This window comes from Puma concolor, chromosome A2 (assembly GCF_028749965.1).
Source record: "Puma concolor isolate L17-30 chromosome A2, mPumCon1.1.hap2, whole genome shotgun sequence".
Lineage (NCBI taxonomy): Eukaryota > Metazoa > Chordata > Mammalia > Carnivora > Felidae > Puma > Puma concolor.
This window is the reverse complement of record NC_141668.1, coordinates 164,190,067-164,213,255: the sequence shown is the minus strand read 5'-3', so window position 1 is coordinate 164,213,255 and position 23,189 is coordinate 164,190,067. Positions and strand designations below refer to the sequence as shown.

Genomic DNA, 23,189 nt, shown 5'->3' with positions numbered 1-23,189 from the left:
ACAAAGCTTGGCACATGGCAGGTGAGGCGAGCCGAGCCGCCTGGCTGGAAGTGAGGGGCAACTCGGGTGGGTCAGGGAGGGCTCCTGGGAAAAAGTGGTACTGAGCTCTGGTCTGAGTGACAAGCAGCTGCCGGGAGTGGGGTCTCCTGGAAAGGGGCAGGCAGAGGGATTCACTGGTTGGTTTCATCTTAAACTGATGTCTTTGTTCATCATACTATTCTTGAGGCCCTTTTCTGTGGCCCAAACGTTCCGTTACTTTATAAAGGAGCCCCGTGAGGGCTGCAGGGAAGGGTGTTTGGGTAAAGGGACAGACACACCAAGGCCCGCATTTTGAGCATCTAAGTGCCAGGCGCCATGCTTGCCCTGTGGTATGATGTCATTTTAGTACTGTCCCAGGAGAAAGGCACTAACATTACTCATTGTGCACAGGAGGGGTACACTGAGGCTAAGGAAGTTGCCAAGGTCACACTGATAAAGAGAAATTTAAAGTGCTCAAGAACCTGCAAGGAGAGAGGGAGAACAGAGGGGAGGACATGAGACCAGGGCAGAGAGAGGACCGGGCAGAAGGTGCACGCCTGTCTGCTGCAGAGAGGGCTTTTGGCTTCTGCTGGGAGGGAAGGATGTACCTTGTTCACGGCCACCCTCCGGCCACGGCCTGTTGGGGTCTGGTGTGGAAGGGGGAGATGGGGAGGAGGCTGGGGCAGGCTGCAGGCCAGAGGTGACGGGGATCCAGACCAGGGAGGAGGTCACGGAGACCAAGGGCAGTGGTCAGAGATTGAGGATGGTGTTCCTGAATGGGTGGCAGCAGGGGGCCTGGAGGACAAGCCACAAACAGTGGGGGGTGAGGCTGAGAACTCTAATGTAAAGGCATCCTGGGGAAGAATGTTCTAGGCAGTGGAATAGCTTGTGTAAGAAGAGCCTGGAACCAGAATAGAGATAGCTGGAGGATAAGGCCTGGGGCGACACAGGCCAGGCCTCTGACACTCACTGGGTTCCCCTCCCACCCCAAGAGAAGAGCTGTGTCAACAGCCCTCAAGACGCCCCCCTGAGCATCTGAAATCCTTTATTGGTAGATCATTGCTGTTTACCATATAGAAGACTCGAGAGCGGATGAACAGTGAAAACAGAGCCCATAGTGACTGGAGCAGGCCTCTGGGCTGGGGACCCTCCCCACACCCCACGGACCAGCCTGGCGACCTCCACCCCTCCCTGGACCCTCAGGCCTTTGGCATAATGCTGATGGGTGGGGGGTGGGGGGGTGGCCTGCAGGCAGTGAAGCCCCTTGACTCAAAGCAGAGACTTGGATGAGCACTGAGGTGGGGGCAGTGGGATGGGGGCAGCTCTCTCCCTGACCCGGGCCGGGCGGGAGCAGCGAAAGTGGAGGAAGCCAGGAGCTGGGGAGAGGCATCTATTTTTGTTTTCTGAAAAGGGGCACACGGGGGCCTGCGGGCAGGCAGGCAGCAGCCGGGGCGAGTCACGCGCTGACATCCTTCTTGTCGCCTGGCTTGGGGCCGGCTTCCGGCAAGGGGTCCCCGGGGCCTGCCTCCTCCCCCTCCTTGGCCTCGCTGGACTTGGAGTTGGGGACCCAGAGGCCAGAGTCGATGCAGCGCTGCATGTGGTACTTCGCATCCTGTGGGGAGAGAGGTGGTGAGTGAGGCCGGGCTGCGGCCTTCTAGCGGCCCTGCCCGTGCCCTGCATATCCCTAGACGTTCTTACTGCTTGTTCTAGCCCAGAGCTGGCCCAAGGGACCCTGCAACAATGGAAGTGGCCTGTAATCGGCATCATCCAACACGGCAGCCACCAGCCACATGTGGCTGCCAAAACTTCAGTGGCCAGTGCGGGGGAGGAACAGAACTTTACATTTTACTTAACTTTAATTCAAATTAAACAACGTACATCCAGAATAAAAGCTACGTTCCGGTAAAATGCATCTACTTATAAAGGCAGGCACTGAGCCTGTGAACCAGTTTGAAGACCCCAGGTCTAGAGAGCCATTCTCATGGAAGCTTCTAGTAATCCTGGGCCAGGTCCTGCGACTAGACCCATTTCACAGAGGAGGAACTAGTGTGGCCAACGAGCGAGCCAAGTGGCAGGAATGGGATCAAACCAAGGTCTAGGAAGACACAAAGTCCTGTCTACCAGCACTATTACTGTTCCTAGTAACACCACCAGCCAGGGGGGCCTGACTGTCTCAGTCAGGAGTAGGGCACGCGACTCGTGATCTCTGGGTCACGAGTTCAAGCCCACACTGGGCGTAGACCTTACTTAATAAAACAGGTGACGTTTACCGAGCGTTCAACCATTTTCCGTACTAGCATAGAAACCGTGGTTTGATGGGGTAACCAAGGCTGGGGAGCAGAGCCCCTTTCTGGGGCAAAGGTGGAGTCAGCCTGGTGTGCCCACTATGCTCATAAACGGCCCATGGTGACAGTGACACTCAATGGCAGGGGATATGCTGAAAGTTCCGTGTTCGCTGCTGGAGTCACACCGGAGGTGCTCCGCGTACGTAAACGAGCGCGTGGCACGAAAGCCTGGCTGCCTCCCGTGCCGGCCACGAGGGGACGCGACCTCCCTTGTTCCTCTGGGAAGCCCAGAGGGGACACTGCTACCGGCAACGGCAACGTGGGGAGGCAGGGCTGGGGAGGGACGGGCGGGGGACACCTCGCTCTCCCTGGATGCTCAGCTTGGCTGGTGGACGGGCCTGGGGCGCGGTTACTCACGGTGGGGTCCATCTTGCTGATGGCGTCTTGAAGCATCTGCACATCTTTCACGTCGAAGCATTTCTGCAGTTCCTGCGGGTGCAGATGGGCCGGGGTCAGGAGCCGGGTCCCCGGGGCGTCCCGCCTGCTGCCCACCCGGGGCAGGGGAGCCGGAGCCGCACCTCAGGGAGAGACTCGTAGACCTCCACGGGGTCCAAGCCGCCGGGGCCGAGCCGCTTCCGGCGCTCCTCCTCCTCGTATTCCTTCATGGCCTTCTCGATGCGCAGCTTGGCGCGGCCCCGCACGCGCTCCTTGAAGGCCTCCAGTTCGTCGTTGAAGCCCTCCATGTACTGGCGGTCGGCCGTCTGCAGGGTCGGGGCCGGGAGGCACTCACTGGGCCGGACCCAGGTCCCCCCCGCCCCCCGCAGCAGGCCCTCAGACCCTCGGTCAGTCTCCTCCACGGGACAACCTCCAAGCCAGTCCCACCGTCCACATGCTAACGGCCACCGGCCTGCACGCCTCCTGAGCTACAGACCTGTGATGTGACGCTCACCTCCTGCATGTCCCCGAGGGGCTCTGCAGGCACCTCAAGATCGGCACAGCCAACCCGATCTCTGCATCACCACCACCGGCTGCCCGGGTAGCTCTGTTCCTCCAGGTGCTTGGGTGAGAAACCCCAGGTGCCCTTGGCTCTGTCCCTCCCCCCCGTAGGGACTTCCGGCACGTCCTGTCAGCTCCCCTTTTAGATTCTGTCTGGGGGCCAACCGGTCTGTGGCCCCTGCACGTCTCTGCCCTCTCCTGATACTGTGGGTTCTGATCCCACGGGCCTGAGTCTGAGGTGGACACGTGGACTGTGGCCCGCGCCCCGAGGAGGCCCGCGCCCCACCCGACCCAGCTCCTGGGGCACGACCTTGATCTTGGTGAAGAACTGCCGGAAGCAGGCGCGGGGATCCACCTTCAGGCTCTTAGCCAGCTCCAGGATGAACTGCATGACGATGGTCTGGTGGGCCACCTGCTCCATGAGTGCACATTTCTGCCAAGGGAGAGCTGCGTGTCACCAAGTGGTGGCCTCAGGGCAGGGCCTTTCCCAGTCGCAGGGCAGGCTCCACTCACCTCCTCCACCTCTAGGTCAATGCACCAGATGACCAGGTAGTTGGCGGTCTCCTCGCACACCAGATGGACGTTGTCCGACAGGTACTTCTGGCTGTCGTCCCAGCGACGGAGCATGCCTACGAGACACCGTCGGTGAGGCGCTGAAGGGCCCAGGAGGCGGGGGGGCCAGCCCCTGTCGTCTGCACCCCTCACCAGGGGGCCCCCGCCACCCCGCGCCCAACTCACCAAAGTGCTTGATCTGTTTCTCGTACTTCTCCACGAACGTTTTGTGTTTCTGCTCCCTCACTTCCTCTGACTCCTCCTCCGCCTGCTCTGGCTTGGTATTGACCATGCTCTGTGATGGGGCGAGAGGGGGAGTGGGCTGGGGCGAGGCCGCACGGCGCCTCCAGCTCGGCCGGCTGGGCCGAGGCCGCAGCGCCCATCCCATCCACGGCGGAGGTGGTGACGGCGCCACGAGCATCGAGGCGGTGGGAGCGTGGGTGTGGCAGGTGTGGCCTCGCACTAGGGCCTTCGGGCAGATCAGAGGGGGGTACCAGTGGGGTGCTCCATCCGCCCAGCCCCACGCATTTCCCTCCCTGCCCGGGGCCCGCCAGTCCATCCCTCCCTCCACCTGCACAATCCTTGCCCCCCACCCAGTGCACCCTGCCCGGCCCCGCCCCCGCACCTTGCTGAAGCCGTCCTTGCTGAGCGTGTCCACGTTCCAGGGCATGCTCTTCTCCTTCTTGCGCATCTCCTCCAGCTTCTGCTCCCAGCTCCGCTCCTCCTTGCGCAGCTGCTGAGCCTCAGCCTGCAGCCGCTCTAGCTCCGCCTTGCTGCCCTCGCCCTCCGCCGCCTCCAGCTCCTTCAGCCTCCGCTGGCACTCGGCCACCTTGCGCCTGCACTCGCGGCAGCCCCTCTCCAGCTCCTCCTTCTCCTTCTGGAACTGCTCCATGCGCTCCACCCGGGCCTGTGGGCAGAGGCAGCCCTTCACTCTGGGGAAGGGCCTGTCCTCTGACCCCAGCCCCGCCCCATCCTGTCCAGCAGCATCGGGGATGGCCCCAGGCGGGTGTCCGCACCACCCTCTGCACCACAGACACCCGGCGGCTTCCCTTCCGCCCCACCTGCACACACCTGTGCGAGTCCACCCACCGCTGAGAACCCTCCCTCCTCGGCATCCGCGTCACTCAGAGCAAAAGCCCAAGTCCTATCCCTGACCCTGACCCACAAGGCCGTGCGCCATCTGCCCTGCACCCTTCCTCCAGTCACAACGGCTGCCTCCCCTTTCCTTGAACCCACTTCAAACCTCAGGGCATTTGTACCGGCTGCCGGCTCAACCTGGTAAGCTCTCTCTCCAGATTTCCCTCCCACCACCGCTTACTCCCTCCCATGCTTACCAGTCTTTTTTTTTTTTTTTAATGTTTATTTATTTTTGAAAGAGACAGAGAGCAGGGGAGGGGCAGAGAGAGAGGGAGACACGGAATCCGAAACAGGCTCCAGGCTCTGAGCTGTCAGCACAGAGCCCGACGTGGGGCTTGAGCCCATGAACCGTGAGATCATGACCTGAGCCGAAGTCGGACGCTCAACCGACTGAGCCACCCAGGCGCCAGTACTTACTGTGTTTCAGACACCGTACCCCTCTAAGGGTAACAGCTCCGTGGAGGTGGGGCTCTGCTCACTCTTGTGTCTGCACACACAAGTGCACAGTAAAGGCTCAGGAAACACTCGTTGGGTGAATAAAGTAATGAAATACTGAATGGGGGTCTCAGGCTCCCCCTCTTCCTTGGAGCCGCCCTCAGTGACACTCGGGTGCCCTCCCCTGCCCAGCAACCTCCTCCAGCCATCTCTGCCCCTGACTGAGGCCTGCTCACTGGCCCTGTCTTTCCCTCCTTCTATGCTACCCAGTCCTGATGGCTCTCACTTCCAGATGTCCCTCCAATTTGCTCCACCCCAAGTACGGCTCCTGGACCGCTGCCCAAACCCCTTCAGCTCTCTCCGGGCCAGTACCCCACCCTGAGTGTTAGCTTGGTACCCCCCCCCAGTCTCCCATCCCCCCCACCCCAGCTATTGCTCCCCAGACCTTCTCTTCTGCTGCACCCCAAGCTCAGACAGCACCCCTCCTCATTCCTGCTCTCGCTCAGTTCCTCGTTGGACCCCCTGTAGCTCTCCATCCTGTCTCCATCCAGCCCTGTCTGCTCTCCATCCCTGCTCAGCTCCATCATCTCAGTGCCTGCTCAATCCAGAGCCACTGACGGGGCCCCAAAAAGTGCCAGTGACTTCCATCGCCGGTCCCCCAATCTAGACTCAGAGGCTGCCAGAGGAGTCTTTGAAATACGCGCATCTGTCTTCAGTCCTCCCGGATACCCCAACCTGAACTGTCTGGGTTCAGATGGGAACCCTGACCCTTGCCCCAAGTTGCCCAGATGGCACCAAGGCCCCACAGGGGCCTGGATCCCACTCTCCTCTCCCAACTCTGGGTCCCAGGCAGATGCTGGCCCTTAAGGTTCCCCAAATGCAACAGCCCTCTCTTGACTCTTAGCCTTGCACATGCTGTTCCTTCCATCTGGAACTCTTTTCCCCTCACTCCACCTACACAGAGCCTTCCGCAAGTGCCCCCACTCTGCATCAGTGAGCCCCAAAGGCCCCCTCGCGATCATCAGAACATAGGATAAGGTGCTGGAGGACAGCCGCAGGACCCCAAATGTGGGGGTCATACCCCATGGCCACCAAGTAAAGGCTGGATGTCCTTGGGCCAATCCCCTAACTTCTAGGGACCTCAGTTTCCTCATCTGTCAAATGCAGACAACAGCACCCTCACGGGGTTGCACCGGGAGAAGCCAAGATTACAAGTTAGGACAGATGGTCCAGAGCCATGCTGGATACTCAGCCACGGTGGCTACAGTCCTTACTATCCGAGGGGACACTCCCTCTCTCTGCCTTTCTCTTTGGGGACTGTTCTGGGGCTCAAACAAGAAAAAATGCACTTCAAGCATTTAGACGGATTTGCCAGAGCAAATGCCCGGTAACTGGGAGTGGCTGTTGCCACAGTCACATCACCCAGCTCCACCACTTACGGGCAACGTGACCTTGGCTGAGTCACTTCCACTCTCACAGCCTTCGTATTCCTCGTTGTGAAATGGGCCCTCAAGAGCTATTCCAAGGAAACAGCTTGCATACTGTTCATACTCAGTAATGAACACACCCCACGGTTATCACCACTGTCGCGGCCGCCGCCACCAGAAAGGTCTGCTAAGTCACTTCTGTGCCTTATTCGAGGCTGTATCTCCAGGTTCTAGCACAGAGCCAGGCACCTGGTGGGTGAGGGTCAGGAAACGGGGCCCTCCTCTAATGCCCCACAGGATCCATACAATCAATCCCAAGCCTCACTGTCTCCCCATGTGGTCAAAGGTTGAGGAGGCCCTTGCTTCGTGGAGGGGAAAGAGAAAGAAGCCGTGGGCTCCATCACTTCCCCCACCTCCACGATGGGCCTGCGGGGCCCTGGAGGCTTCCTGCTGGCTTGTGAGGAGCTCTCTGGAGTTGGCATTACAGCTGGCCTCAGGTGGTGGCGGGAAACTATCACCCTGCTGGCCTATGCTGGGCGGCCACCAAGCTCTTCTCGGTGTCCTCTGAGTGGCCGCCAGGGAGGCTGAAGCTAAATAAAGCCATCCCGGAGCTGGCAGGGACAGCGGGCTGGGCAGGGCAGAAGCCACCGCAGAGAGAAGGGGCCGGCAGGGCTCACCACCCTCCTGCCGTACAGACAGAAAGACCGAGGCTCACAGAATCTCAGTGCCATACAGTTCAATGGAAGGAGCCACGAGGAACCAGTAACAGTAGCTGTATTTGGACAAGGAAGCCAGGGAACTGGGGCCGGGCGACTCCCTTGTCCCCTTCTGGAACCTCTGGAATTTTTCTTTACCATGAACGCGAATTACCTAAATAACGATGACAGAGAGCGGTTCAAGTTTACAGACAGCTCATCACACGTCAGATGTTGTCTCAAGGACATTACACACATTAAGTAAGGAAGGGAACCCCAGGGACGACTGGGTGGCACAGTTAAGCATCCGACTCCTGATTTCAGCTCAGGTTGTCATCTCGTGGTTCATGGGATGGAGCCCCGTGTCAGCCTGCCTGGGATTCTCTGTCCCTTTCTCTCTGCTCCTCCCCCTACCCCTCCCTGTGCGTGCTCGCTCGCTCTCTCTCTCTCTCAAAAAGAAAAAAAAAAAAAAATTAAAAAACACAAACATTAAAAAAATAAGGTAACTCCTCATAATGACCCTATTGGGTGGACACGCTTAGTATTCCCAGCCGGGGAAATATAGGCACAAAGAGAGAAGACGACTCACTAGAGGTCGTACAGTAAGTCAGTGATTGAGAAGCGAGGATTGGAACTTAGGTGTGCTGACCCACGCTCGGAAGCACACCAGGCTACCTTTACACTAATCCCCCCTCCCCCTCCCATGTGGGGACTCTCTCCCAGCCCCGAGCCAAGTACCAGCTGGGCCTAATCTCGTTTCAGTCTTAGGATGGTCTCTAGGGGCAGGGAAAGTAAAGGAGTAAGTGGGAGGGCTGGGATTAGAACCCAAGCTTGCCTGCCACTGAATGGGGCGCTAAAGATCGTTCCCTCCCCTCCCCCGCCCCAACACTCTCCGCTATAGCTACAGGGCCCTCGGCAGGACGGGGAAAAGGTCCTGTGCCCAGAGGGAGGAAGGCATGGCGGGCAGGATTCTGCAGGAGAGGGGGCACCAGGTGGGAGCCTTCCCACCCGGCAGGACCAAACTGTTCTTCACACAGCTGTATAGATTAACCTCTTTATGTGACAGAAATAGGTGTTCCCAAGAATAGTCTTCAGAGCTCTGCGGAGGTCTTAAGCATTTCATAATAAAATGTTACACACGGCAAGTAAAGGAAAGTGCTAGAACTTTCTTCTTACACTCAGTGGCTTGCCTGGCAGGTAAGGCCCAAGAGATTGCTGCTTTAAGGTAAGGGCTGGACATGGGCTTGGGGACCAGATGTAGGGACTAGAGACACTGCAGGATGGGGAAGGGCCCTTCTAGGAGGTTCTGGATAAATGACTGGGAGTTGCTATATGCGAGGGTGGGGTGGGGAATTCCTAAGTGGAAGGTTCTGAGAAATATACACCCTCAGTGTGAGTGTAACATGCACAAGCATGTGGGTGTAGGAGCTCCGATTTGGAGGAGCAAGAGGTTAGAACATTAGGTCTTATGAGACCTGTTCTGTTGGTCTGTGAGCACTGCTGGGCAGGGAGAGGCGGGAGGACACCCAGGTAGGACTCCAGGATCTGGATTGGGGGGCAAATAGATAAAAGAAAGGGCAGTAAATTTGGAATCAGATTGGGAGGGTCCCTCATGAGAGCAGGGGCAATTGGGGTGCCTGACAGCAGCAGACCAAGCTGGGGACAGGAGGGAGGCCAGGTGGGTTTGGATGTTGGACCTGAGTTGGTGTAAGGCATTCCTAGGCTACCTACAGGAAGCTGTTGGGGGTGGCTGGTGCCTGGGCTTGCAAAAGCAACGAGGGGCAGGGGCTCTGGCTGTGCCGGAAGCCCTGCGGGGTAGGGCTTCCTGGACTAGTAGGAAATGGGGTCCACAGTAGGTGAGGCTATAGTGGCTGGAATTGGAGGCTCCATCAGAGTGGAGCTGGCGGTTCAGTCCGGAGGGAAAACGGGTTCCAAAACTCCAGCCTGGATGGGACCGAAGGCCCTGGTGGAGCACCAGTCTGCATTCTAGGGAAGGGGTCCTGGGTTGGAATCTCAAGCCAGGAACAGAAATCTCAGGGGAGGACAGAGAGCCATATTCTGTTTGGAGAAGGAGTGGGATCTCTGGATCTGAATGGGGATCTCTGCCAAGAACTAGGGAGGAAGATCGCAGAATAAATTCAAACTATTGAGGACTCTAGTGATTGGAGAGGGACCGATGGTCTATCCGAGATCAGAAGTGCGTCCCCAAATATTACCAGGGTCCGGACTCTGAGGCAGAGGTTTGCGAGTCAGTGGGAGGTCCCAGACGGGATTGGGGGACACCCCCAAAGCTTGTCTTATCAGTTTGTACTCGGAGAAAGGTGCCCTAGGGGTCAACAGGGAGTTCCATACAGAAAGCGGAGGGGAGGCCTGGGGTCTCAGGTAGGGACTCAGCGCCCTGACAGTTCTGGGGTCTAGAGTTGAATCGAGGAACCCCTAAGCGATATTAAAAGTCCAGACTACGCGTTGGGAACCCCAGGTGGCAATGGCGGGGTCCCTGGCAGTACTAGGGGTCAGAACTCTGGAGCGGAGACCCGGGCCGGGGGAGGGGGGGAGGGGGAAAGGAAGGGGATGGGCGCGCGCGCCTTACCTGGTGCCGCCAGCGGAAGAGACTGGCCGTGTCGATGTTGGGGTGCGTCTCGTCCTCATCGTCAGACACCTCGATGTGGTCCCACACGCTATAGTCCACCATCTTGCCTCAGCGGCTCAGCCCGCACGGGCTCCGGCTCTGACTCTGGCGGCGGCAGCGCTGGGGACTCGGCCTGCGGAGCCCCGCCCCTTCCGCTTCCGCCCGGGCGCGCACGTCCCCGCCCGCGCATGACGTTATATCCCTAGTAACCGCGGTGGCGGCACTGGCGACCCGGCTTACCTTAAAGGGTCCTGCGCACGTGTTCCGGCCCCCGGGAGTCCCCGCAAAGACCCCGCCTCATTGGGCGCGGGCCTCCACTGGGCACCTCCTGGGGGCATACGGACTGGCGTTCCGACCTCGATTCCCCCCCTTCCGCTCTCCTGCTGCCCCCCGCTGGGCGTTTGCGGTGGCCGCGAGGGGCGGGGCAGAGAGCGAGTCCCCTTAGCCACGCCGCAGTGACGTCAGCCCGAGCCCTCTGCAGGGGCGGGCTTCGGCGGGAAGACCTCTCCCCCTGCCCCTTGAGACGAGGACCACACACAAGGCTGGGGAGAGGTGTCTGATCAGAGCACTTTCCCAGACCGAGGGGTACAGGGCTCTGCCCTGGAAAGGTCTAAGCGGAGGAGGAATACGGTCCTGCCTTTGGGGATGTGGGGGAGACGTGGCGCTGCCTTAGGGGTCTGTGTTTCCCTGACTCGGACCACAGCCTCCCGCTGGCGTCCCAGCCCTCTGCCATTCCTGAGCTGGGATTCGCACACACACGCCCCCTCTAAAAATCACCCGGATCACCCTAACGGTCTCCGGAGCCTTGTCCGCGGCGTCTCCCCGTGCGACCGCTGGGTGTCGCTAATGTCAAGCCAACGGTCTGTGTGCTCCAGGCCCCGCGCAGACTGGGGACGGGAAGGGGATCGTGGAGGTGCGGAAGGAGGCTTTCCTCGTGGTGGTACTCTAGAATCGTTCGTAGCCCCTCCCCTTTGGTCTGGGGCCCCCTTCCTCGGCCGGGGCTCTAAAGACTCCATTACTGTGAGCTTGGGCGACCCCAGCTGCACCCTTGCGTACATCCCAACCCTCGTTTTGATACCGGGATAAAAGGCCGTGTTGCAGCCTAAGGCCAAGATTATCTCAGATTAAAGGGCGTTCCGTGGGGGCGGGTGAGATGGGAGGAGCTCCAGCCCCTCGGGTAAGGGGCGCTTTTTCCCAGACTACCCCAAGGGTGTTTGGAGAGAAGGGACTAGAGGAAATGGATTGAAGGTCTCCCGAGGGGGGGGATTCCCCTACCCAGGGAAGGGGAGGGGCCATCCAGACAAAAGCGCCCGCCCGCTGCCAACCCCTCCCCCTCGAGCATCTTTCAAACCCGCGAGTGGGCGGGCGGGGGCGGGGGAGTCCCCCTCTCCTCCCCCTCCCCTTCCCCCCGCCTCCCCGCCAGCCCGGGCAGTCCAGCACCTCCGCGGCCGTCAAGGCCCGGGCACGCGCGCGCACGGACCCACACCCCAGCGGGTCTCACAGTCGCGCACACACACATACACACACAACAGCAAACAAAGGGTCTGGACACCCCTGTCCCCTCCCGCCCCTCAGGCCGGAGAGGGCCGGGCATCCCCTCCCCAGCCCCACTGCAAGGTAAGCTTCGGGCTGCGAGCTGCGGTGGGGAAGGGGACCCGGTACCCCGGAGGGAGGGGACCAGGACGCTGTGGGCTTTCCCCGCTCCCCAAGTAAGCCGGGGCCCACCCGTACGCCCTTTGAGGGCTTCAGGCTGGCCTCCGGGCTGTGGGTGTGTGGGGAGGACCCCAGATGTCAGCGATTCCCGGGTAGCCGTGGAGGTCTCTCCCTGGCTCTGGAGACTGGAGCCGACCGGCCCCAGTGAAACGGGGTCCTGGGAGCCCCAGCTCCCAGAATTGGGGACAGGGCGCCGGAAGCTTCCCCATCAGCGCCAAGACTTTCCTAATCTGCCAGCAAAGCATCTCCAGCTGGGCACTGACACGGAGCCCTCCGAGTTCATGTGCACCGTCCCTGGGTTTCCCACACCACCACCCCCCCCCCCCCACATCAGCGCATCCTCTGCTGTGTCTCTCGTACCTGTGAGGTAGGGGTGGGCGGCTGGTGGTCCTCTGAGCTACCTAGGCTTTCTCTGCTGCATCCCACAGCCCCACACCACTTAGCATCGGCTCTGCCTCCCTGAGCCTCGCTTTCCTCATCTGCAAAGTGGGTAAGGACACCACGGATTTCATGAGGCCATGCATGGGAGCCTGCCTTTGCTCCGTCATTGATTTCTTAGCTCATTTCACAGAATATTTCCCAAGTGCCTACTATGCTCCACAGCACTGTAGCCAGGTGGTGGGGCTACAGCAACCAACAAGAACAGCCTGATGCTTGCCGTGCCTATACCTGAGCCTGGCGAGGGAGCAAGGTCAGTGTGTGAAGAGAGGAATACCCACTGGCGAATCCAGACCCATAAAATCTTATAGGGCAGAGAGAATGACCGGGGTAAGGGTGCTTGGGATTAAATGACACATCTGGTTGGGGGGGGGGGGGAATGAGATTTCTGGTGGGTATCCGCCTCCCTTATTCCCTGGAGCTCCATGAGGGCAGGGCCGGGTCCAGGACAGTGCCTGGCACCCAATAGGTGCTCAATAAATGTTGAATGAATTAAAGTGGGTATTAGATGAAGACTATTTTCATAGTACTTTAGATCAGGAAGGAGGCTTATCATGAACCGATCCATCCTTCTGTTTTACAGAGGAGGGGAGTGAGTACCTAAGACCCAGAAAAGGGGGAAGATGTTGTCAAAGGCAATACAGGGAATTGAGGCATTAGCATCATTTTCATAAAGTGAGCATGGCTGAAGGAACAGGAAAGGAAGAAAACAGACACCAGCTTTGAGCACAGGACCCTCCAGGAACCCATGATACCCAGCCAGCTCCCACCTCTCTCTCTATACCAACACAGACACAGCCCTACTGTGATGCATATCTGTTCAACAAGTATTTATTCAGCCCCTACTATATGCCAGGTGCTGGGGTGAACAGAATGCAACTCCCTGCCCCCCACAGAGGTGACCTTTAATGGAGAAGACAGAAAAATAAACAACACAAATCTATAAAAAAACCAGTGATGATTAGGAGACTGGCAAGAGAGAAAAATAGAAGGGTCCAATTCAGGTTGGGTATCCAGAAAAACCTCCTGGAGGAGTTGAATTACTCTTCGAACACACGCACACTTAAATCCAGACAGACATAATCTCACTAACAAACACCGTATACAGGCCAGAGCCGACATAGCCAGAGAATGTGCCTGAGGCCACATAGCCAGGGAGTGACTGAGCAAAAATTTGAACCCAGACCTGCATTTCTAACTGCTGTGAAATGCTCCTTCCCACTGCATCGACAGGCACTTACTGTCCCCTCTCCCCACATACACACTCATACCATAATCACACAGAGGTACATCCAGTCTCACACCTACATAGGCTGGTATGGCTTCAGCCTGTCAGGTACACACACTCCAGCAGGCATGGTCTGCTTTCAGCTGTGCAACGTCACAGACTCACCGAAAGTTCCATTTGCTCAGTTGCACATCGACAGTCGTGTATGGTCTCATGCACACACGTGCATGCACACACACACACACACACACATACACACATGCCTGGGGTCCCTGAAAGTCCTTCCCAGCCCTGCTTTAGCCCCAGGCATAGAGCTAGTTAGTAACTGTTACTTCTCAGGCCTGAATGCTGAGGGCCGAGGTGTGGATAAGGGCATTTATCCTCACTTCCTTCCCTCTTGTCAGCCATCCATCCTTCTGAGGGCGGTGGGCTTGGCTGAAGCCAGCGCTTTATTGTCAGGCTGGGCCAAGGGCCCCCCGGACTGGGCCGCTGGCTGATCACGCTGACAAGCTGGGTGAGGGAAGCAGCCTCACTCAGGCCGAGCCTGGTGCCAGCTGCCCAGAGCAGTCTGCTCTGCCATCTGGACCCCCCTCCCAGCCGCCTGCTGCCCAGGGGAGGGAAAGCAGGCTTAGAGGCACCCCTCTACCGCGGGCACTCAGGCCAGTTCGTGAGGCCCTGCCTTCCATGCCTGGGTTTCTGCCAAGGCCGATTTCCGCAGATGTACAGAGGGGTCTGGACAGCGGCGCTGTGTGCCTCTGTCCCTCTCCCCTGGACTGCAGGGCTTTTGCTGGCCATCCGCTTCTCCATTCCTTCCTTTATTCTGCAAACCCATGGGCTGTTTCAGGCATTGGGGATCTGGCCACAGAATTTGAAGAGCCCAGGGCAAGAGGAAAAGGCAGGGGTCCCGGGCAAAGGAATGAAGCATTTCAAGACAAGGGCAGTGCATTAAACCTTCTAAGCGTGGGACTGCGAGCGATGGCACAGGTCACATGTCTGCGAAGTTGGGTCTTGATATAGCTAAAACAGGACTGAAAAATCCCCTGCCCTCGTGGAACTCAGGCTGCTGAAAGCAGAAATGTAAATATATGATATGTCAGGGGTGAGGAGAACTGAGAAGAAAAGTAAAGCCGAGTGAGGGCAATGGAATGGAAGGAGGCATCTGTGTCAGGGAAACAAACCCTCTGGAGTGAGGTGCTTTTGAGCAGAGGCCTGAGGAGGTAAGGGGGTCGAGTGGATTTATTCATTCATTCAGCAGATATTTGTTGAGCACCTACTGTATGCCAGCATGGTCCTAGGACTGGAGATCCAGCTGGAGACAAAATAGACCAAGGTCTCCACCTCATGTCCTAATCAAAGGACAGGCAATAACTGATAAAAATAATAGAGTCTGTATCTTGTTAGAATGTTATAAATCTAAAAGAGACAAGAGGAAAGCGGTCAAGGAGATTGGGCGGTCGGAGGAACACAGGATATCTGAGTCTGGTTTTCTGGGTCAGGAGAACTACAAGTACAAAGGCCCTGAGGTCTGAATATGTGTGAAGGGTTTGAGGAACAGTGAGTCAGCCAGTGGGTCTAGGGGGAGGATGGGAGGTTTCTGTGAATGTGTTGCTGTCTTCCATGTCTGTCTATAGCTCCACACAGTCAACCACCATGATGCTAATTGCTATTATTACTAGGATAATGGCTAATTTTGTGAGCACCGACTATGCAGCACAGGTAGGGTTCTGAGTGACTTGGCCAAGGGTACACAGTTAAGAAGGGGCAGAGCAAGGATCTGAATGCAGGTCTGTGAGTGTAATTTCGGAGCCTGAACCTGGCCCTTACTACATGGCCCTTTCTCTTTCTGTGTATCTGACCGCATTCACAGAGAGGGAGTTGTTCTCTCTCCCTGTGTCCGTCGTGTTCATTCCGCATTCATTGAGACTACGTGTGGGGGGCCATGTTGAATGGGCACCATTCGTACAGATAATGACAACTCAGAATGATGAGTGCTTTCTTGGGGGCAGGATAAGCAGCGGTAGGGGCTCAGAACACCGACTGGAGGTGACCTTCAAGCTATCTTTACACATTCATCCATTTGTTCAACGACTGTCTGTCACAGGCTCGCCTAGGCTGAGGAGATAATATGTACGTTCATTGCTACTGGTTGACGCTGAACTGAAGTGCTGCTTAGTGCAATAAGGCAAGAAAAAGAAATAACAGCCAAAGTAGGGGGCAGAGTAGAGGGTCCATAGTGGGCCCAGCTAGGAACTTTATAATTCTGCTGTTATGCCCTCAAAATAATAACCGGACATTGAACAAATAGTTATAAGGACTTACTATGTTCCAGATTCGGTTCTAGGCACTGGGGATATGGTAATGAATAAAACATAAAATATTCTTGCCCTCCTGCAGCTGATATTCTAGTGTGGGAAGAGACCATGAGTGTAATAGATAAATTACATGGTGTGTTATGAGGGGATAAGTCCCGGGGGAAAAATAGAGCAGGATAAGGGAGATTAGGAGTCCTGAGGGGCTAGCAACTTTAAACGTGGTGGGATGGAGAGAAACTCTGGGAGAAACACCTGAAAAGGTGAGATATGAACAAAGACTTGACGAATGTGAGGGTCCAGTGGATATTTAAGGGAAGAGAGGAAGCAGAAGGAGGAGCAGGTGCAAAGGCCCTGAGACTGGAGCGTGCCTGGTGGGTCCAGAAACAGCCAAGAAACCAGTGTGGCTAGAGCAGGAGCTGAGAGGGAATGGTAAGAGGTGAGGACAGGGAGGTGCTTGGGCACATCCTGCAGAACTGTGTGGGCTTCCTCTTGAGGACTTCTCCTCTGAGTGAGGTGAAAGCCACGGAGGGCTCCGACCAGAGGAGGGACATGATCTGACATGGGTTCTAGCAGGCTCTCGCAGGCTCAGGTGTTGGCAGTACTAAGCACTTACTGAGCGCCAGACACTGTCCTGTGGGAATTCAACACGGTCTGATTTCATTTCATTCTCACACGGACCTTGCAGGGCTTATCATTCCATTTCACAGAGGAGAAACTGAGGCTCAGGGAGTTGAAGTCATTGACCCATGGCCACAGAGCAGTAATTCACGGCACCTGGGTGCGAAGGTGGAGTGAACCAGCCTCCCCCTCCATCCAGGCTTTTAGACCAGGATCGCCGGCAGGAGAGCGCATTCATCATCGGGAGCGGCGTCTGTGTCCCTGTCTGTCTGTTTCTATTTCCACGCGTCCCTGTCTGTCTCTGCGCGCCTCTGCTTGCGCGTCCCCCATCTGTGCCCAAGCCGCCGTCTCGCTGTGCCCGGCCCCCGCACATCGGAGCTATTTCGGGTTTAGGCATAAAATCCCAACAGCTCGGAGGAGACGCTTCCTCCGGCCCCCGGCTCGGACCACGCGCCACACGCGGCCGCCTTTGGGAGCTCCCGGTCTTCTCTGCGGGATCCCCAGGCCGGGGAAAGCCCCCGCGGGAGGACGGGTGGGGGCTGGGGCGACCCGGTCTCGAGGCTCCAGGCCCCCCAGTGGCCAACCCGGGCATTGACGCCGTCCAGACCCCAGCCGTGCGTCAGCTGTCGCTCTGGCAACGGGCGAGCGACGTCACCGACGGCCAGTGCGTCAGCTACTCGATGACGTCACGCCTCGGGAGAGAAAACTAGCGAGGGGGGTAGGATTCAGGCTCGGTCGGCAGGGGGAGCCCCAGGGCACTAATGGCGGATGTCTTCGGCTTGGTCCTTCAGGAGGCGCTGGCCCGCGCCAACATGACCCCCGCAGCCCCAACGGCGCGCTAGGTTGGCGGGATGAAGAGGAGTCGCAGTGTCCTGTCCGTGGCTGGGACCCGGGACGAGGTGCGAGGGGCGGGGCCCGGGCTGAGGGGCGGGACTTGGGCCGCGGCGGGGGACGGGCGCCCTCTTGTGACCAATGGGTTGTTCACTAAGTGTTTCCATATCCTCAAGTCTGAGGAGTGTCATCCATCGCCTTGTGCCTCAGTTTACACCCTTGATCCCATTATTTTCCTGCTGCCTGGATCAAGAGGCTCTCAGCCCAGGGACAGAAAGCAGGAGCTTCCAAGGGGCTTCTCAAGTGGGGAGAGGACTGTACGGTGGAGGAGGGGTGCTGGGGGTAAGGTCTTAAAGGTCTGTGATGTGAAGGGGGAGGGGCCACAGATTGTGAGGCCAGGAGGGGCTTTCGTAGACGTGGAGTGTGGGGATGTGCTAGAGAGTTTTCACAGTGAAGCACAGCGTGTACAGGCATAAGGACCCAGAGCCCCAGGACCGGAACATCGAAAGGGAGCCCTGCAAGAATTATGGCTGAGAAGGGGCACCCCTTAGACATAAGGGAGGGATCAGCGAGTGGCTAAGCCGTGAGGGGGACACGAGGAGCCTATATCCCCATCAGCCACTCTCTCAGGTGTCTAGAGAAGGGTGTCACTGGAGGGAGGGGCTCAGAGCAGCCTGGCTGCGCCCTTATTCTGCCCTTGTCCTTCCTCAGAGGCTGTGGGAGACTCCCGAGCCCACCTGTGCCAACATGCTGGGGGCCGACCTTCGACGCCCTCGCCGTCGCCTTTCCACAGGTCCTGGCCTGGGCTGGGCTGAGACTGAGCCCTTGGATGTTGGGATCCCTCTGCCACCAAGGCCCACCACGCTGCCATTGCTGGTCCCTCCAAGGATTTCCATCACCAAAGCCGACAGGTAGGCAGGAGGGGACCAGGCTGGGAGGAGGGGTGGAGATTTAGGGCAAGCTGGGCTAGGTCCAGCCGCCAGCCCTTTCCATGCTTCAGGCCCCTGGCTTTTCACAAAACCAGCTGGATCTTCTCCTGGATCCCAGTACATCAGGCTGTGACATCCCTTCCCTAAAGGCTCCCCTTGCGGCCTCTAGGAATCGCTTCCATTTTGCAGCTGGCTGAGTCAGCATAGAGGCAGGACTGTGGAAAGGGTTTCAGCCCTCGAGTCCCCAAAGATGCCCCCGCAATGAGAGAGCGGGGAGAGGCTAGGGGGTGGGTCTCCCACCAGTCAGCTGTGCACCCCTATTTCCTATCCTGGGAGGATGCACTTTCTTCCAGGTCTTAAAGTGGCTGGTGAGACCCTGGAGGAGGGCTGGCCTGGCATTTTTCTTTCTCTTGGGTAGATGCGAGAGGTATATGTGAGCCCCGGCTTCGCATAGTTTCTTGCTCTTTTTCATCTGGGGTCCTCCGAGGGCACTGTAGCCCACATCTTGGCTGAGGATGAGTTTGAAAGTGGCCAGGCCCCTGCCCCTACTGCCCTCCTCAGGCCACCATTCTCTCCAGCCTCTTCCTGTCCTCTTATCTCTCAATTGGAGGTCTCCAGGGTCTCTGGTTGGGTCATGGTAAAAATGCTTCATTTCCAGTTGGGGGAGGGAAATGACTGTCATTCCCCCCCTCCTTCCGTCCAAACAGCCTTGGCCCACTGCCTTGTGCTCCTTTTCTGCAAACCGCCCTCCCAACCCCGGACTGGGGCCCAAGCCCTCCCCCCAACCCCCATCCCTGATACCCACCCAGAGCCCGGGCCAACGCTACAGTCTCCACTCACTCCCCTGCTCAAAGCATTTGGCCCAGCCCAGGACCCTTAAATGATCTGGGGAGGACTGACAGCCCTTGCCAATCACCTAGAAGCCATTCTGAGTGTATACTGCGTGGGGGAGGGTCCCCGAGAGAAGTGGGAGGCACAGTTCCAGCTTCTGGGATACCCCGCGGCTGCTAATGCGGGGCGGGTTCTTGTTCTGCGTTCGCCCACGCCTGGAGCCCCCTCGGGAGGGGAGAAAAGCGGCTGTGGGGGTTGGAGACGGGCTCTTTTCTTTTTTTTTTTTTTTTCTTTAAGAACAGTGCGGCGGGGGGGCGGGGGGGGGAAGAGGGCGGTGGCAGACGGCACGGCCTGCCCGGGGGAGTCCACGAAGGGGGGGATCGCGGGGGTGGGGACCTGGTTCCGGGGACGCGCACCAGAACCGTTTAGCATCCGAGAGCGCGTCGGCCACAGGAGGTGGGGGCACGCGGGCGAATGCGCTCCCCAAGCCCGGCCACCACCAGGGCTCCGTCGCGGCCAGGGCGGCAGAGATGGGGGGAGGGTGGCGCTCAGATCCCGCTCGCTCTCTGCTTGCTCGCTCGGCGCGGCGCTGGGGGAGGCGGGAGCGTGAGTCACGGCGACTCCCGATTTAGGTGCCGGAAGGGGGGCTCTGCCGGCGGGGGCCGCGGAGAGGAGGCGCGGCTGTTTACTCGCCTGAAAAGGGCATGGGGATGCATCCCGCGGCTGCCGGGGACCTGCCTCAGTTTACCTCCTGCAGAAGCGCTTTACAAGAGGCGGCGATACACAGAGCGGTGGGCGGGCAGCTGCGGTGTCCTCCTGGAGCCACACGGGAACCAAAGGGACACACCCCAGAAACACCCCAGAGCTGCCCTCAGGCCGACCACAGACACACACACACACACACACACACACACACACACACACACACACACACCAACACTTATAGACTACCTCATACCACAGTCAAACCACGGAGGCTGAATTGCCTGCACAACTCCGCAAGCACAGACCAACAATACACACCCAAACGCGTGGGTACACATGCACAGCCCCAGGCCACCAGAACAGACCCCATAGAGGCGCACACCCGCCAAACAAGCGGCACACGTGCGCACACCTCCTTCACCCACAGACACACAGATACACACACAGCGAAATCCAGAGAAACAGGCAGACCGCAGCAGCCAACCACGTGCACGCACACACTTCCAGCCGACACGGAAAACACAGACAACCCTCGGAAGGGGCCACGTGCACGCACATCCCGCACCGGGCACACACCATTGCCATCTTCCGACCCACCAACAGGAGAATCCCGGAACATCGCCGTTGCCAGCCGCAGGGACCGCGTCGGTGGCACCGGGACCACTCCCCACACGCTCCCCCCGGACCAGGGGTAGCGGCGAGGACACGCCAGCATAGGGCTCCGCCCCCGCCATGATGGACCGACTGACTGACACACCGGCAACCAGTCGGGTGTCTCCTTCCTGATCGGATTAACCGTTTAACTCCTTCTTTCCCGTGCACGCCGCGGCTAGGCAGGGCGCTTAGGAGAGAGCCGAGTTCCGGCGCCCCCTCCCCTCCGGGAGCGGGGCTCTGCGTGGGCGGGGAGGGAGGGCCCCCCTCCTCGGGTGGCTGCCCCCCACAGGCCCGGACGGTGGAGGAGGAGGGGGGCGGCGCTGACAGAGCGGCGGGCGGGGGGCGGGGAGGGGCGGGACGGGGCGGGGGAGCCGGGGCTGGCGCGGAGCGGGGTACCGAGCGCGGAGAGCGCTGCCGGGCGCGGAGCAGAGCGCCGGCCGCCGACCGAAAGCCGCGGCGCCCGGCCCGGGGGCGATCGGCCCGTAGCGCCCCCGGGTCTGTCCCCGGGGCGCCATGGCCCCAGCGAGGCCGGGCGCACCCGCGGGGCCCCGGGCGCGTCGGCTAGCGCGCCGCTGAGCAGGGTAAAGCTCGGAGAGGCCGGGGCCCCCCGGGGCACAGGAAGGGGCCGGCGCCATGGAGCCCCCGGCCGCCCCTTCGGAGAGGAGCCTGTCTCTGTCTCTGCCCGGGCCCCGGGAGGGCCAGGCCACCCTGAAGCCGCCCCCACAGCACCTGTGGCGGCAGCCGCGGACCCCTATCCGTATCCAGCAGCGCGGCTACTCTGACAGCGCGGAGCGCGCAGAGCCCGAGCGGCCGCCACACCGGCCCATAGAGCGCGCCGACGCCGTGGACACCGGCGACCGGCCCGGCCTGCGCACTTCTCGCATGTCCTGGCCCTCGTCCTTCCACGGTACCGGCACCGGCAGCGGCGGCGCGAGCGGAGGCAGCTGCAAGCGGTAAGACTCCGGGCGGCGGACGCGCGTGGAGCGGATAGGCGCGCAGAGAAGACGCCACTCGCCCCGCCGACCGCAGGGGGCGCTGTGCTGCGGGTGGAGTCTGAGTGACTAGCGGGGGTGTGTGTGTGGGGGGGGGAGTTCCACTGTGGGGGCGTCCGGGACCCGACCCTGGTGGTGCCCTGTACCCGAATACCCTTCCTACTGAAGCTGATCCTGGGGTCGACTTGGGGGGCGCCATGCTGCATGTGGTAGTAACGACGCCTCGGTTCAGGGCTGCAGCTTTGGAGTCTGCACCCTTAGTTGGTGACGGTGCAGAACATGGCTAAGCTGGGTACTTGAAGGGACTTTCCTGGGGGCACTGAACTGGCAGCTAGATTCACTACGCTTGTGGATGATCTCGAGGGCACTGTAAGGGGCCGCTTCCTAGGATCCCAGTGTTTCCTCCAGGCTGAGGGGCGCTGGCCATCCTGGGGAGTGGAGGACTGTGCGGGGGACATTCGGGGGACTCGCCCTGAAGCAGCTGGGGTCAGAAATCCAGAGGGGGTTTTGGGGGGAGCACTGTGTTGGGGGCCTGTGTGCCGGGTTGGAGCTTCCTCTCAGGACAGGAGTGTTAGGTTCAGTAGCTGCCCGGAGGGAGGAAAGAGTGCCCAGGGGGTGCACGATCCCGGCCCAGGGTAAGGGAGTCTCTGCCTCCCAGAGGGGACAGTGTTAGTGAGGGAGGTGTTGGGCTGACTCCAATGGTATCCTCACTGACCTGGGGTGGCTCCAGCTGGTGGGGTATGACTAGCTGGGTCTGCCTTCGCTCCATGCTCTGCCTGGGCTTCTGGGGCCCTGTGACTGTGACATAGGATTATGTGGGCTCTGGGGACAGTGATTATGGCAGTGGAACTGTGTGTGCTTCTGAGACAGTGATGGTGACACAGTGACGGTGTGCTTCCAGGACAGTGATTGTGACAGTGTGACTTGTGTACTTAAGAGTCACGGTAACTGTGACAGTATGACTGTGTGAGCTCCCAGGACCAGGATCGTGTGACTGTGTGCTTCTGGGACAGCGATTGTGACAATGACCGTGTGTGCTCTTGAGGCAGTGATTGTGTATGCGCTCCGGGGATGCAGCGATGGTGGCACTGTGATGTGTACATTCCGGGACAATGTGACTGTGTCAACAGGACTGTCTGTGCTCCCAGAGACATTGACTGAGACAGTGACATGCTCTCAGCTGCCTCTGTCCCCTGTGTCCAGGAGTCCTCTGACTTCCGGAGTGTTCTCCCTCTACCACATGGTGTTCTCAGTTACTGTGCCTGCTCTAGTGGTGCTCGGGGTCTGACTGTGTGCTTTGGTGACATGTATGACTGATGGCTTCGACTGTGTGCTTTGTCTGACCCCCATGGGTGCCCCTCTGCTTGGGACGTCATTAAGACGGTCAAATCCCGGCCTCTTATGGCCGGAGTTCCCGAGGGAGGCCCCTCTGGGCTGTGACCCTGCAATTCTCGCTCTCTCTGGGGACTTCCAGCAGGCCCTACAGCCCCCCCCAAACCACCCCCCATCCCCATTGGAGACATACCCAGACCCAGCACCCCTGCCCCCAGCAGGAAGCGAGTGTCATGGGCCCAGCACACACAGCCTGCTGTTTCCCAAAGGGAACCAGAGAGAAGCTGAAAGAAAACAAAACTGGAATCAACAGGAAATGCCAAGACCAAGGGCTGTGTGCCAGACTGGCTCAGGTCACTGTCCTGAGAGACGAATGAAGGAGCAGAGTGCAGGGGGCCCTATTCCTTTTTAAGGCCCCAGAGACTCCCCCTA

The 23,189-nt window shown here is 59.2% G+C and overlaps 2 protein-coding genes across 3 annotated transcripts in view; one reads left to right on the top strand and one right to left on the bottom strand.

Moving 5' to 3' along the window:
• Window positions 1-1,046: 1,046 nt before the first annotated feature.
• Window positions 1,047-10,331, bottom strand: CDC37 (cell division cycle 37, HSP90 cochaperone). The gene is made up of 8 exons (XM_086699118.1): window positions 10,136-10,331; window positions 4,477-4,758; window positions 4,038-4,146; window positions 3,813-3,928; window positions 3,610-3,732; window positions 2,882-3,064; window positions 2,721-2,792; window positions 1,047-1,630 (listed from the first exon to the last, which is right to left on the bottom strand). Exons 1-8 carry the CDS (start codon window positions 10,235-10,237, stop codon window positions 1,475-1,477), a joined length of 1,143 nt encoding a protein of 380 aa, XP_086555244.1. The 5' UTR covers window positions 10,238-10,331; the 3' UTR covers window positions 1,047-1,474.
• Window positions 10,332-17,274: 6,943 nt separating this feature from the next.
• The window catches only part of PDE4A (phosphodiesterase 4A), a 38,009-nt gene continuing 32,094 nt past the window's right edge, over window positions 17,275-23,189 (top strand). Inside the window, exons 1-2 of one of the 2 annotated variants that reach the window (XM_086699113.1) lie at window positions 17,275-17,382; window positions 18,026-18,225. In XM_086699113.1, the coding sequence (XP_086555239.1) occupies window positions 17,335-17,382; window positions 18,026-18,225 (248 nt within the window). In that variant the 5' untranslated portion in view covers window positions 17,275-17,334. Of the gene's footprint in view, window positions 17,383-18,025; window positions 18,226-20,846; window positions 21,387-23,189 lie in introns of those variants that run through there. The other variant, XM_086699112.1, reaches the window with a different exon arrangement.